This window comes from Hyperolius riggenbachi, chromosome 12 (genome assembly GCF_040937935.1).
Source record: "Hyperolius riggenbachi isolate aHypRig1 chromosome 12, aHypRig1.pri, whole genome shotgun sequence".
Classification (NCBI taxonomy): Eukaryota; Metazoa; Chordata; class Amphibia; order Anura; family Hyperoliidae; genus Hyperolius; species Hyperolius riggenbachi.
Genome location: NC_090657.1, coordinates 85,620,206 through 85,634,905, shown reverse-complemented (window position 1 = coordinate 85,634,905; position 14,700 = coordinate 85,620,206). Strand labels below are relative to the sequence as shown.

At 45.6% G+C, this 14,700-nt stretch overlaps 1 protein-coding gene across 1 annotated transcript in view; it reads right to left on the bottom strand.

Moving 5' to 3' along the window:
• Window positions 1-14,700, bottom strand: part of BECN1 (beclin 1) — a 38,959-nt gene that overhangs the window by 1,942 nt on the left and 22,317 nt on the right. The window contains 6 exon segments of the mRNA XM_068263717.1: window positions 2,541-2,683; window positions 4,608-4,668; window positions 4,754-4,903; window positions 7,449-7,595; window positions 11,432-11,626; window positions 13,520-13,656. Of these exon segments, the coding sequence (XP_068119818.1) occupies window positions 2,541-2,683; window positions 4,608-4,668; window positions 4,754-4,903; window positions 7,449-7,595; window positions 11,432-11,626; window positions 13,520-13,656 (833 nt within the window).

Here is a 14,700-nt window from a genome sequence, read left to right as displayed (position 1 = left end):
GATTGTGTTTAATTGAACAGCATTAAAAATTAACCATTCCTGATATTGAAACCAGCTGTGATATTATCTATGAAAAAAAAAAAAAACAAAAAAAAAAAAAAAACACACACACACAAAGGTTATGCCGTTTGACCAGTTTTTTTAATCACTTCACCACTGAGGGGTTTTACCCCCTGACCACCAGAGCAAATTTCACCTTTCAGCGCTCCTTCCATTCATTTGTCTATAACTTTATCATTACTTATCACAATGACATGAACTATATCTTGTTTTCTCCGCCACCAATTAGGCTTTCTTTAGGTGGGACATTATGCCAAGAATTATTTTATTCTAAATGTGTTTTAATGGGAAAATAGGAAAAAATTTGGGAAAAAAATTATTTTTCAGTTTTCGGCCATTATAGTTTTTAAATAATGCATGCTACTGTAATTAAAACCCATGAAATGTATTTGCCCTTTTGTCCCGGTTATAAAACCGTTGAAATTATGTCCCTATCACAATGTTTGGCGCCAATATTTTATTTGGAAATAAAGGTGCATTTTTTTCAGTTTTGCGTCCATCCCTAATTACAAGCCCATAGTTTATAAAGTAACAGTGTTGTACCCTCCTGACATAAATATTTAAAAAGCTCAGTCCCTAAGGTAACTATTTATGTATTTTTTTTTATTGTACATTTTTTAATTTTTTTTTTAATTACAAAAAAAAAAAAAAAATTGGGAGTGTGGGAGGTAATGAGTTAATTTTTTGTGTAAAAGTAATTTATTTGTATGTGAAATGTTTAGGGTGTAGTTTTACTATTTGGCCACAAGATGGCCACAGTAACTTTTTGTTTAATGCGACCTCCAAGAGTCCTTCCGACTCTTGGAGCAAGTACTAGGAGGCTGGGTAAGTGGTTTTTTTTTTCACAATGATCGCGCTGCTCATCGGAGAGCAGCGGATCATTGCGGGGCTTAGATCAACGAACGGGAATGGATTTTCCCGTTCATTGATCTCCGGGCGGGCGGCGTGGTTACGAGCGGCCGGCGGCGTGTTTACGAGCGGGAGCGCGGGCAGCGGTGGGAGTGCGCAAAAGTACGGATTTCTCCGTCCCTGGGGGTTAAAGGATGGAAAAAGGGATGGAGAAATCCGTACGGGCGGGGGTAAAGTGGTTAAGGAAATGTAATAATGTAAGCATTCAGGAAGGGCCCACTAGCTGTTCTGTTTTCATACAATATGATAGGAAGAATCTAATTGAAAATAGGATTGTTCACACAAATGTGTACCATTAAAGGCCTTTCTGTAACTCATTTCTTTCTGTGATAGATGGATGTCAAGTTCTAGACGCTAACTACGCTTATAAAAATGAACACACACACACACGCACTTTTTATTTATTTTTTTACATGCACACACATTTTTTATTTACTCCGGGAGGAGAATTCCACATAGCTTAACTGCCTAGGCTAAGCATCACTGGGAGGGTGGGGCTACATACCAATATACTGCAATATATAGCTATAGAGAGTATTTCTCAAGCTGAAAACAGGAAGAGTACCATAAAAGTGGGTATCCTGAATAATTGACTACGTTCTACTATACTACAGTCTTTCTTTAAAGGACAACTGTAGCGAGATATAGAGGCTGCCATATTTATTCCCCCTTTAGCAATACCAGTTGCCAGGCAGCCCTGCTGGTCCATTCGGCTGCATTAGTGTCTGAATAATACCAGCAACAAGCATGCAGCTAATCTTGTCAGTTCCGACATTAAAGACACTCTAACAAAATTTTCAGCCTTATTTCTTCTATCCTATAAGTTCCTATACCTGTTCTAATGTGGTCTGGCTTACTGCAGCCTTTTCTAGTTGCACTGTCTCTGTAATATAGCTAATCTTCTATCCTTTGTCGAGACCTTGTCAGCCCAGAGAGGAATGAGCTGTGATAGGGAGAAGTTATGCAAACTTCCCCCACGCCCCCTGCAGGCTCTGTTGGTGGGGGGAAAAGGGGGGGGGGAGAAATGAGTTGAACTTACCCGGGGCTTCTAATGGTCCCCTGCAGACATCCTGTGCCCGGGCAGCCACTCACCAATGTTCTGGCCCCGCCTCTGGTTCACTTCTGGAATTTCAGACTTTAAAGTCAGAAAACCACTGTGCCAGCGTGGCCGTGTCCTCGCTTCCGCTAATGTTACCAGGAGCGTACTGCGCAGGCACAGACAATACTGGGCCTGCGCAGTACGCTCCTGGTGACATCAGCGGGAGCATGGACACGGCAACGTAGGCTCAGTGGTTTTCAGACTTTAAAGTCTGAAATTCCAGAAGTGAACTGGAGGCGGGGCCGGAGCATTGACGAGTGGCTGCACGGGCACAGGAAGTCTGCAGGGGACCATTAGAAGCCGCGGGTAAGTTCAACTCCTTTTCCCCCGACCCCCTACAGTACTCCTTTAATAAATAAGCCAGCACTGCATGGAACAGAGCAGCACACCCAAAAGAATTGGGCCAGCTGTCAGCTTTGCTTCAGATTGTGTTGAGTAGTGCAGCCGTATGCTCAGAACAAGTCAGACCAACCTGTAGGGCAGACAGAAGCCTGTGTCTCCTCTCTCCACCTCTTCCTTAAACTGCTGCACACAGTCCAGAAATGCCACCATCGCGTGATCAAACTTGTTATCCCAGAAAAATCGTAAACCGCCTGAACAGTAAAGTGGAAGCTCCTGGATAGGAAAAAAAGAGAATGGACAACATTTTTTTAACTGAATGTCACTTACCTCAGGTGACAGTTAGGTTTATGCAAAGACCACAAATGAAAATATATAGTTGCTGGCGAACAGTCTGAGCCATCACTACTGGGGATGTCAAAGAATGGGATGGGAAAGGCCTGCTACACACCATGCAATTTCCCATCAGATCAACGTGTCAGGTCCGATTGATAAACTGAATCGATTTTACAATCACTACTGCACCAAAAAAAAAGAAAAAAACAAAACAAAATCGATCCCATTATCCTGATCAGACCTGTTGGAAATTATCGATTCGACCCGTCCATTTGAAAAGAAATTGTATGGTGTGTACTAGGACTAATACTGGGTACACACGCTGCAGCTTCCTGTCCTATTGACAAGATTGAACAGATTATTTCCAACATATCTGCTAGGTTCCCAATCGTTAACAGGATCAATTTTAGAAGTTATTATAGTAAACTGGAGCCTGTTATGGATCAGGAGCAGTCGGGACATATCCACATAAAAACTGCAGCTCTAGTACCCAGCATAAGATTCAAGGATTCTGTAACCAATCTCATTGAAACAACAGCTAGTCTGTAACAAATAAGATTAAAGGACAACTGAAATGAGAAGAATATGGAGGCTGCCATATTTATTTCCTTTTAACCTCCCCGCCGTTATGATTATTTGCGGCGCACGGCCGCGGGAGGGTTTTTTTGCTATTATATTTCTTTTTTTAGCATGTAGCTAGCCTAGAGCTACCTACATGCTCCCCCCCCCCCCCTTTCGCTATCCCACCCCTCCGATCCCTGCCGGCACAAATACCCAACAGGAAATCCCGTTCTGAACGTCCTGTATGGGCTTCCCCCGTTGCCATGGCGACGATCGGACTGACACGTCATCGACGTCATAGGGTGTCCCGATCCACCCCATAGCACAGTCTGGCACTGATAGGCCAGGCTGCGCAAGGGGTCTGCGGGGGGGGGGGGGGGGGACCCTCTTTCGCGTCCGTAGCGGTGGATCTTTGGCGATCGGAACAAACACGCAGCTAGCAAAGTGCTGGCTGCGTGTTTGAAAAAAAAAATTATGCAAATCGGGCCAGAGCAATCCTCCGTGGCGGCATAGCCCGAGCTCAGCTCGGGATTACCGCCAAGGAGGTTAAGCAATACCAGTTGCCTGGCAGCCCTGCTGATCTGTTTGGCTGCAGTAGTGTCTGAATAACACCGGAAACAAGTATGCAGCTAATCTTGTCAGATCTGACAATGTTAGAAACACCTGATCTTGTTATGCTTGTTCAGGGTCTATGGCTAAGGGCCCTTTCACACTAGCGTGGTGTAGTATTTTACCGCAGCCTACCACTAGGGCAATGAAAGTCTATAGGGTAGTTCACATTGCCTGCGGTGCGCTGGATGTACTGTAACGTGAGCCCATACCTACGTTACCATGCGGCTCCTGTGGTGACCTACAAGTAATGTAAGTCTATGGCGACACATGTCTTAGCTGCGTCGCGCATGCGCGGAAGCATATTTTGTCAATACACTTCCGTGCACATCGAGTCCTCCACAGGAAGTAAACGCTAGAGTGTCACTTCCTGTATGGCCTGCTGCCAGACGGGGAATACCACATACTAATGCAGTAATCCCTGAAGGCCTGTTTTTTGGCGGTGCGGTCCCCGGACTGCACTGCTACTGCCAGTATGCAGTGTAAACCGGCCTAAAGGAATTAGAGGCTCAGCAGGGCTGCCAGGCAACTGGTATCGCTTAAAAGGGAATAAATATAGCAGCCTCCATATCCCTCTCACTTTAGTTGTACTTTAAAAGTAATACATTAAATGAATAAAACAAGGATTTAATCTGCTTTCCTTGTGATTTATATGTGCATGTTTAGCTGTCATCTATTTGAAAACACACCATACCTTGGATTTATCCGTGAGTGACTCCAAATAAGAATGGTTTCCAAATGGGACTAGGCGGTACCTATAAAACAAACAGTGAAACTGCTAGTGAACCCTTTTATAATCACTTGTACCTCTGGGTTAGAAGAACTGAGACAGGTCCTCACCTCTGGAACTCAAGACCCATCTTGTTGGCAAGAGCATGTAACAGCAGAACTGTCTGGCCCCAAGCTGCATTGATTTCATTCCATTCCACAGGAACACTGGGTAGGCGGCCAAGGCGGAAGTTGTTGATCGTGCCAAACTGACCACTATGCCTACAAGAGAGGGAGCTTATTATAAATGCCTTAATTAATCTGCAAGCAGCACTTCTGCATTAGTTCCAAAAACTAAACTTGACACATGACCAAACTAAGCACCCTGTGCAGCCAGTAAATGTACCGTATGCCAAAATCTTCAAATCCAAGTCTGTGCACTTCAGTAGCTCTAGAAAGAGCCCTAGACAGAAGAGATGTTTGTGACATGGACAAAAGCTCCACCATATCAACTCTAGCCCTTCCAGGAACAACTTAGAGAGTGGATGGGAATACGGTTTTGCCCCAGAATAGGCAGGGCTTAGACCTATGTCAAGAATTGTCCTTTTGTATAGAACAAAACTGGATTCAAGCACTTAACAGAAGCACAGAAATCCTAACAAGGGCTGCTGCAGGTATTTTCAGGCACCACAAATGTCTGCACCTTGACATCATTTAATGTGAAAAAGTTTGACAATACGTCAATCTCACTTTAAAATGGAAAAAAACAGTTTGTAGAACACATTATTCACATAAAATGGTAGTTTGGTAAAAATGTTGCATTAAGTTTTAGTCAAACTTTACCAGTTTACATATTCATAGAGCCATGGAAGAGTTAGACAATAAGATTGATGGACAATTAAGGTCTTTATTAAAGTCACCTTTTCTTCTAGGTGAAATTTTCACACCTAAATCTATAAAATGCTTTTCAAGCCACCAGCAAGTAAGAAAATAGTGCTCAGAATAACTCTGGCGGTATTTTTTCACCTACTTTTTGGTACTGTTACAACTGCAGAGTGCTGAGAAGTTATTTTCAAGGAGTTAAAAATTATTTCTAAGGAGAAAACTCATGGCTAACAGTGCTGCAATATTTTCAGTGACAGACTGTTGCAAACATAGGCGCATGTATTTAGTAACAGTTATCTAGGCGGCGGGAGTCACTCTAAAGGGGCCCATACACTAATACTATTTCCCGCCGATATACAGCAGATTTGATCACTGTGATTGAATCTGCTGTGAAATCGTTGTGCAAACGCTGACTGAACGATCGATTTCAGTCTGAAATTGATCGTTCCCATCGATCTGTACGTGCGGAAGATTTCGCTCGATCGCCGGCGGGTTGGGAGTGCGTCGATAGAGGCCTTTGAATGTCTGATGAGCGACGCTAGCAGCAATACATTACCTGATCCGGCTGCCGCGTATCCCCACTGTGCCTTCTCCGCTGGGTTCCGGCAGGCTTCACTTCTTCCTGTCCCGACAGGAAGTTTTAAACAGTAGAGCGCCCTCTACTGTTTAAACTTCCACGGACAGGAAGTAAAGTGAAGCTGGAGCCCAAATCAGAGAAGAAGACAGCGGAAACCAGGGGACTCACGCCGGCCACACAGACTGTGAATTCGTTTCATGGTGAAATCGATTCAAAATCTGTTTGCAGTGTAGGCAGCCAATAGATCCTTCGATCACAGAGGGATCTATCTGCTGGTCGATCTGGTGGCAATCGACCAGTGTATGGCAGCCATAATTCAATTTTGGGTTTAAAAGTGGCACAAACATCAAATCGTGAGACAATTCACATGCTGCATATCTGTGTTCCTGTTAAAGACCATCCCTTGTTGTTAAAGTAGAATAAGACACCGATATAACATTAAAACAAAACATGTTTTCCTACTTTTTATTACCCACTCAGTTACCATATTTGCTGTTGTGCACAAGTAATATTGCCGGTTTACAGATTACAAGCTCCCAAAGTACAGTTTATCTGCTCTGAAAGCTGCCACTGCATTTTATTCATAGATATTATATAAATACAGCAGCTATCTAGTGATAATTTGTCATCTGTTTCTGCTTCTCAGCTCTGTACAGTTCCATTTCTGCATGTGGTTGGCTGTAACTAATTGTAACAACAGAGGAATGTAAACAAAATATAATGTTATCCCCTCTTCGGATCCGGATCACAAGCTAAAGGGGCTTTCCATTGCAGAACAAAGTGCTGTATTTAACGGTTTGAATGCTGTTGTGCTTCAATTTGTTCTGTAATAGTAGGTTTAAGGCTATAAGTAATCTTTAAGAGCAAAGAAGAAATGCTGAGTTTCAGACCACTTTTTTTTTTTTTTTTTTTTTTTAACTCTTTATTGAAGAATGTATCAAAAAATTATCAACATTACATTCAGTACAGAATTCCAAATTACGTAAATTTCAGACCACTTTAAGGCCTCTTGCATGATACATGGGATTCCGATTTTCCTGGTGCTATCAAAACAAAAAGAAAAAACGCAAAATGCAGTACCAATTAAAAATCGCAAATCGGAATTGCATGTAGTGTGCAAGAGGCCTAAGCACCACCTCTTTGTCCTAACATATCAGAGCTGATGCTGGAAAGCTCAGCAGCACAAGCTCATACTTGCTACAGAAGTACTTGCTCCTTGATCTCCCTCTGCTTCAGACAAGAGGTAACGCAATAATCCTGCTGGAGACCCAGGAGTGCATGGCACAGGAGATGCTCCAGGAATATACCCACGATGCAGCAAAAGGGGAGGGAGATTTCAGGTTATCACACACAAATGCTACTTACCATATATGGAAGGTGGCATTAAATACATTGGTCTTTTTGAGCTTGTCTAGTTGAAACTGGGCATATCTCATCTGGTTGTCCACACTCTTTAGCTCATCATCCAGCTCCAGCTGCTGGCGTTTGAACTCGCTGTACTCTTTCTGGTACCTTCAATGAATGAGACACAGTACAATTTCAAACACTGATGTTCTGTTTGAAACTAAAGCCTGGATAAACGGAAACAAATAAACCCAACCATATAATAAAACAACAGATATAGTAGTACAAGTCTCAACGTAATACGGAAATGTTGCAGTCTCTCATAAAAGCTGCGTCTGGCCTCGCATTTTTAACCTCATCACTTCTTTGATACTCTGCTTTGCCTTCATAGGACAACATAAGAGAGGTATATGGAGGCTGCCATACTTATTGCCTTTTAAGCAATACCAGTTGCCTGGCTAGCCTGCTGATCATCTGCCTTTAATACTTTTAGCCATGGACCCAGAACAAGCATGCAGCAGGCCAGGTTTTTATGACATTGTCACATCTGACAAGATTAGCTACATGCTTGTTTCTGGTGTTATTCAAACACTACTGCAGCTAAATAGATCAGCAGGGCTGCCAGGCAACTGGCATTGTTTAAAAGGAAATCAATATGGCAGCCTCCATATTCCGCTCACTACAGTTGCCCTTTAACCCTCCTGGCGGTTTGCAAAAAAAAATCGCCAGGGGGCAGCAAATCTTTTTTTTTTTAATTTTTTTTTTTTTTTCATGTAGCGAGACAAAGTCTCGCTACATGATAGCCGCTGCTCAGCGGCATCTCCCCAGCCCCTCCGATCGCCGCTGGCGATCGGAGATCCGGAGATCCCGTTCAAAGAACGGGATCTCCCGGAGGGCTTCCCCCGTCGCCATGGCGACGGGGCGGGATGACGTCACCGACGTCATCGACGTCAAAGGGGATTCTGATCCACCCCATAGAGCTGCCTGGCACTGATTGGCCAGGCAGCGCACGGGGTCTGGGGGGGGGGGGGGGGGGGGCGGCTGCGGCGCGACGGATAGCGGCGGATCGGCGGGTAGCGGCGGCGATCGGGCACTGCACGCAGCTAGCAAAGTGCTAGCTGCGTGCAGCAAAAAAAAAATTATGCAAATCGGCCCAGCGGGGCCTGAGCGGTGCCTTCCGGCGGCATAGCCCGAGCTCAGTTCGGGCTTACCGCCAGGAAGTGCACCTGTCACTGCTTTACTGCAGCTTATCAGAACACATTTTAAGATTTACTCTGAGCACCTCTCATGAAGTCCTGTAAGGATATCCTTCAAGTCAGATACAAAGAGCAACACAGCATATAGCAGCACGACTATTTTACAGGTTTCATCCATTAATGTATTGGAAAATGTGATTACTGGAATTATTGTGCAAGGCTGATTGATCTCTCTCTGTGCGTTCTAATTCAATAACTTAGGTCTGAGGTCTAGGATAACCTGGATAAACTAATCTGTGTGTAGCCATTGTTTCATACTGACATAAACAGGTAATTATTGTTCACACTCCAACATTCTGTCCCTCCCCCCAACCACTTAAAAGACCTTAATAAAAAAAAAAATGAATAAAAAAAGTCATACAGAGCTGACCAGTCTGTAAGCAGTCATAGGAAGATGGTTAATTCCACACAACCTATAAGCAGAGGTTTTCTGTATTGTTTAGATAAAAAGCTGACTACGCGGGAAGCAGTTTGATTTATTATACTGTTGGAAAAAACCCCAAACCTTTCCAAGTCAGTTCAATACAGCAAAAGGATTTTAGAATAGTTCCTACTGGATTCTGAGTGGGAGTGCCAGTCTGTTGCGAACCCTTGATCAGTCCCAGGCTTCTTTCTCTATGCAGCACTAGTGTTGGGCGAACAGTGTTCGCCACTGTTCGGGGTTCTGCAGAACATCACCCTGTTCGGATGATGTTCGCGTTCGGCCGAACACCTGATGGTGTTCGGCCTTTTAAGTTCGGGTTCGCCCCGAACTTCTAATGGCCGCCGAACAGGGCCGAACAGGGCCCCTGTTCGGCCGAACAGGGCCCTGTTCGGCCGAATACTGCCCCCCTATGGGGTCGCAGGCATAAGGGGGGAGCATGCCCCGATCGCGGGGGGGGTCAGAAATTCCCCCCACCCCCTCCGCTAGCGCTCCCCCCTCTGCCCGCTTCCCCATTCAAAAGTTTAAGCAAAGTACCTGTAGTGGATGGCCTGGCAGTGAGCGGCACTGTGGAGTGAGGAGGAGGAGTCCGGAGAGTGACAAGTTGAGGGAGGCCGGGCAGCGGGCGTGAGGTCAGAGAAAGGGCGGAAGTACCACAAGGGTACTTCCGCTGAACCGCCCGCTGCCCGGCCTCCCTCAACTCGTCACTCTCCGGACTCCTCCTCCTCACTCCACAGTGCCGCCCACTGCCAGGCCATCCACTACAGGTACTTTGCTTAAACTTTTGAATGGGGAAGCGGGCAGAGGGGGGAGCGCTAGCGGAGGGGGTGGGGGGAATTTCCGACCCCCCCCCGCGATCGGGGCATGCTCCCCCCTTATGCCTGCGACCCCATATGGCCCCCAAAAGCTGGATGTTCGGAAAGTTCGGGGTTCGGCCCGAACATGCCGAACATCTCGGCCATGTTCGGCGAACTTTCCCGAACCCGAACATCCAGGTGTTCGCCCATCACTATGCAGCACATCCAGCATGCAGTTTTTTGTGCTCTACTGCATGCTTGTTCCAGGTTAGTGATTTTTCTAGTGAATGACAACAGATTAAAGTAAACCTGAGACTAAGAATAAAAGCAGTTTTAAGCCCCATACACACGCTCAACAAGGGTCTTTTATGCAGCAAAATTATCAAACATTTTTTGTTGTGAAACAAGTTGAAACAACCCAAAAAGTTGCTTGCGGTTGTTTACGCAACTGATAAAATGTCAATCCAACTGCAGGACTGACGTCTTATCAGTTGTGAGAACAATAGCAAGCAACTTTATTTTGGTTGTTTCACAACAAAAGTTGTTTGTAATTGTGCTGCATAAAAGACCGCCGTTTAGCGGGTGTATGGGGCTTTATACATACCTGGGGCTTCCTCCAGCCCCCTTCATGCTGATCTGTCCCTTGCCGGCCTCCACAACTGCCTCGTTCTTCTGCAATCTGGCCAGTAACTTCGGGAGTTGGGGCTTTGTGCGCATGCGCTGCCAGGCTGTAGTACTACTGCTCAGGCACATAACCTTGGTGGGAGTTCGCACGGCTGTACTGCGCCGGCACTAACTGGCCAAATTACCGGGCCAGACTGCGAAGGATTGAGGCGGCGAGGTACAGATCACCCTGAAGGAGGCTAGCGGAAGCCCCAGGTATGTATAAAACTGCTTTTACCCTTAGTCTCAGGTTTACTTTAAAAGGGAACCCAAGGTAAGGGTGATATGGAGGCTGCCATGTTGATTTCTTTTTTAACAATACCAGTTGCCTGACCGTCCTGTTGATCTTTGTGGCATCATTTGTATCTGAATCACACACCTGAACCAAGCACATGGCTAATCCAGTCAGACTGGAATTAGAGCGCTTGATTTGCATGCTTGGCCAGGGTCCATGGCTTAGGGCCAGTTTCCTCCCGTTCTGCTGCATAGCCCAAATTGCTAAGTTGTGCCATGCATGGCTATAGGGATTCGGCTGCATAAATCTGCAGCATGCAACAAGATGCGCACTGCAGTGGGATCCGGACAGCAAGCCATTAGTTAGATAGGCAGCATTTCCCCGCCCCTCTTGTATGTGTGTTGCAGATTTGGCCCATATTTGGGTGATGTGGTAATAGGCCCTAAAAGTGTTAGAAACACAGAATTGAGAGTACAGGCAGGTAACTTGCATTTTTTAAAAGGAAGTAAATATGGCCGCCTCCATACCACTCACTTTGGATTCCCTTTAAGAGCTTGCAGATATCTATACAAGTCAAACATCACCTTAGCAAGTCTCTATCTTACCCCTATATAAAAACGTGAAACACTTACTGAACCTCTTCCTGCTCCAGTCTTTCTGCTTCCTGTCTGACTTTTTCTATGTCTTGCGCCACTTGATCCCTGTTCCTCTCCACATCCTCTAACTCTTGAATTAACCTTTCCTCATCTTCAGCCAATTCCTTTAGTGTGGCTTCTAATTTCTCCTTATCATCCTCATTCATCCTCTCCAGAATCTCCAGGCAGCGTCTGAAACCAGAAAATATACGGTTTACACAAGACAACATAAAAAAGTGTCTTCTTGAAAGGCGAAAATGTGTGTTCTTTGCCCTGGATACCTTAAAAAGTGAACCTGAGGTGGGATTTAATTATGTTACTGGGGCACAGAGGCTGGTTGTGCACACTAAGACCAGCCTCCGTTGCCCCATGGTGTGCCTCCATGTCCCCCCTGCGCGCCGCTATATCCCCCGCAGAGCGGGCGATACGCAGCGCGTCGCCAGCACAATGTTTACCTATGCGCCGTCAGGCAGCGCCGCTCCCCCGCATCGGCGCTACCAGCCCGTGTCCCTTCCCTCCTTATCAGCGGGAGGGAAGGGACACGGGCAGGTAGCCATGATGCGGAGGAGGCGGGGGAGCGGCGCTGACAGACAGCGCTTAGGTAAACATTGTGCTGGCGACGCGCTGCGTGTCGCCAGCACCGCGGGGGGTATAGCGGCGCGCAGGGGGGACATGGAGGCACACCATGGGGCAACGGAGGCTGGTCTTAGTGTGCACAACCAGCCTCTGTGCCCCAGTAACATAATTAAATCCCACCTCGGGTTCTCTTTAAAGCCCAACTAAACCTAAAATTGTGCAAGGCAAATTCTAAAGCTACAAAGGTTGATAAGTGTTTACACATTATACAGCGGCACATTGGTGGACAAATACACATTTCATGAGTCACTTGTGCTTTCCATTGGATTACAGTTAACCGACTCACCCATCAGCAGAATCTACAATAAGGAGTGACCACGTGACTACCAAAGTAGGAAGAACAATAAAGGCTAGCCTATAATTCCCAGCATTACTGTAGAATACATGGCTGAAGTTGGGGAAAATGGCAGTGAAAAGGGTGGAGCCTGGCATAGTTTAGACCATACTTGTCAAACTCTGGCCCGTGGGTCAGATTTGGCCCTCAGAGCCATTAAATTTGTCCCCAAAGTAGTTTCCTCACTTTGCATTAAGTTTGGCCCAGTTTAGACCACCAGGAAAACTATATTGCGGATAAAGCTATAGATCACCAGGGAAGCCATATGGGGGAGGTAGGGGGGATACTAGACTCCAGAGAATTGTATAGAGGAGGGAGGGCATCACTAGACACAAGGGAACTGTATGAGGAAGGGATACTAGACTCCAGGGAATTGCATAGGGGAGGGAGGGTGTTACTAGACACCAGGGAACTGTATAGGGGAGGGGGCCATTAGAAATCAGGGAACTCTATAAAATATGGTATATGGAGGCTACCATATTCATTTCCTTTTAAACTGTACCAGTTGCCTGGCATCCTGCTGATCATTCTGGCTTCAGCAATGTCTGCAACACACACCTGAAACAAGAATGCAACAAATCTTGTCAGAAACACTTGACCTGCATATGTGTTCAGGGTCTATGGTGTAAAGTATTAGCGGCAGAGGATCAGCAGGATAGCCAGGCAACCGGTTTTGTTTAAAATGAAATACATTTGTCAGCCTCCATATCCCTCTCACTTCAGTTATGCTCACATTAATAATGTAGCAGCGGTCGCGCTAATTGCAGAGACACTGGGCATGGCAGTAGTGCATTAACCCAATGGATAGATCATATTAATGTTTCTGAGCACCCTCTGCTGGTTGTAACGGTAACATCATGGTAGAAGAAAGAAGTCAGTTTACTGTTGCGGTGTGTCCGACATTCAGGTGGGCAGATGTGGCGCTCAAGAGACGGTTACCGCGTAAATGCAATGCTTGTGAAGGCAGCGATCAGACTGTCATTGCATCCAATGTGTGCTGCCATCAGATGTATACATGGGTGTACCGAGGTAAAAAGACCAGTGAAAGTCAGATATTAATAGCTTACATGATCTAGAACGGTATTCTTATGATCTATGGTGGCTTCATCTCTTACTTGTAGTTCTGACACTCGTTCTCTGTTATGTTCAGCTGAGTGTCAAGCTGATCCAGCAGTGTGTCTGTACACTCCTCACACAGGGGGTGATCCACGTCCGTCTGCCCTGACATGATGTCAAACAGATCCCCGGTCACCTGAAAGGCAGATGCACAAACTGAGGAACAATTCTTTTGCACGCACGCACGCACGCACGCACGCACGCACGCACGCACACACACACACACACACACACTTTACTGGCAGCCAATTAGCAGGGAGATTTTGGGGGCATTCATAACATAAGATCAGAGGAGCATTTCCACTTAAAGAACCCTGAGCAGTGGCGAAAAAAGCAAATCTGGACTTACCTGAAGCTTTCTCTAGCTCCCTGTAGCCGAGGTGTCTTGTTCTCTTTTTTTTTTTTACCTCTGTTCAGGGTCCCTTTCATGCCATTTATAAACCCCCTTAGATTGTAAGCTTGTTTGGCAGTGTCCTCTTCTCTGCCACCATGAGGACTCAGTGACTTCTATATTTATCCCTGCATTGCAATCTGCGCACCCTTGTTTATGGTTTCACTGTTTTGTGCACCATTGTTTATTGCTGTAATTAGGGATGGCCCTGCCTAGGGGAACTCACAGAGAATCATGTGATCAATTTGATCAGTTGATGGATTTGGAAGGCTTCAATTTGCTGGTCATGATCATGTGCCAAACCAGGAAGTCATCACAGCAAGTCAGAACCTTACAAATCCATCAGCTGATAAAACTGATCACATGCGAGTTCGCCTAGGCAGGGGCATCCCTAGCTATAATGTCCCTGTGTTATATTGTTCGATGTTGTATTGTGTACCACTGCGTAATAGGTTAGTGCTTTATAAAGTTTATTAATAATAACAAGCTGCAATACATAAATATTACTAGTTACATCCCAAAACAAAAACTATTAGCACTGGCTGACATAATCTGACTTCACGCTGATTACATCTGAAGGGTCCCTGTCATAAGGGCCCGCAATGTTAGTACTTGTATACGGTTTTCATTGATCTTTGCTGAGAATAAACTGATTATTGTTGTATGAACAAGTGCGCAATTGGTTCTTCCATTGTTTTTTGGTGGTAGTCAACTCTGTATGTGTTGAGCACTGTTTGGTGACTGCAGACACCTTATAGGACACCAAGCGCTGAGGATTTCTGACAAGCT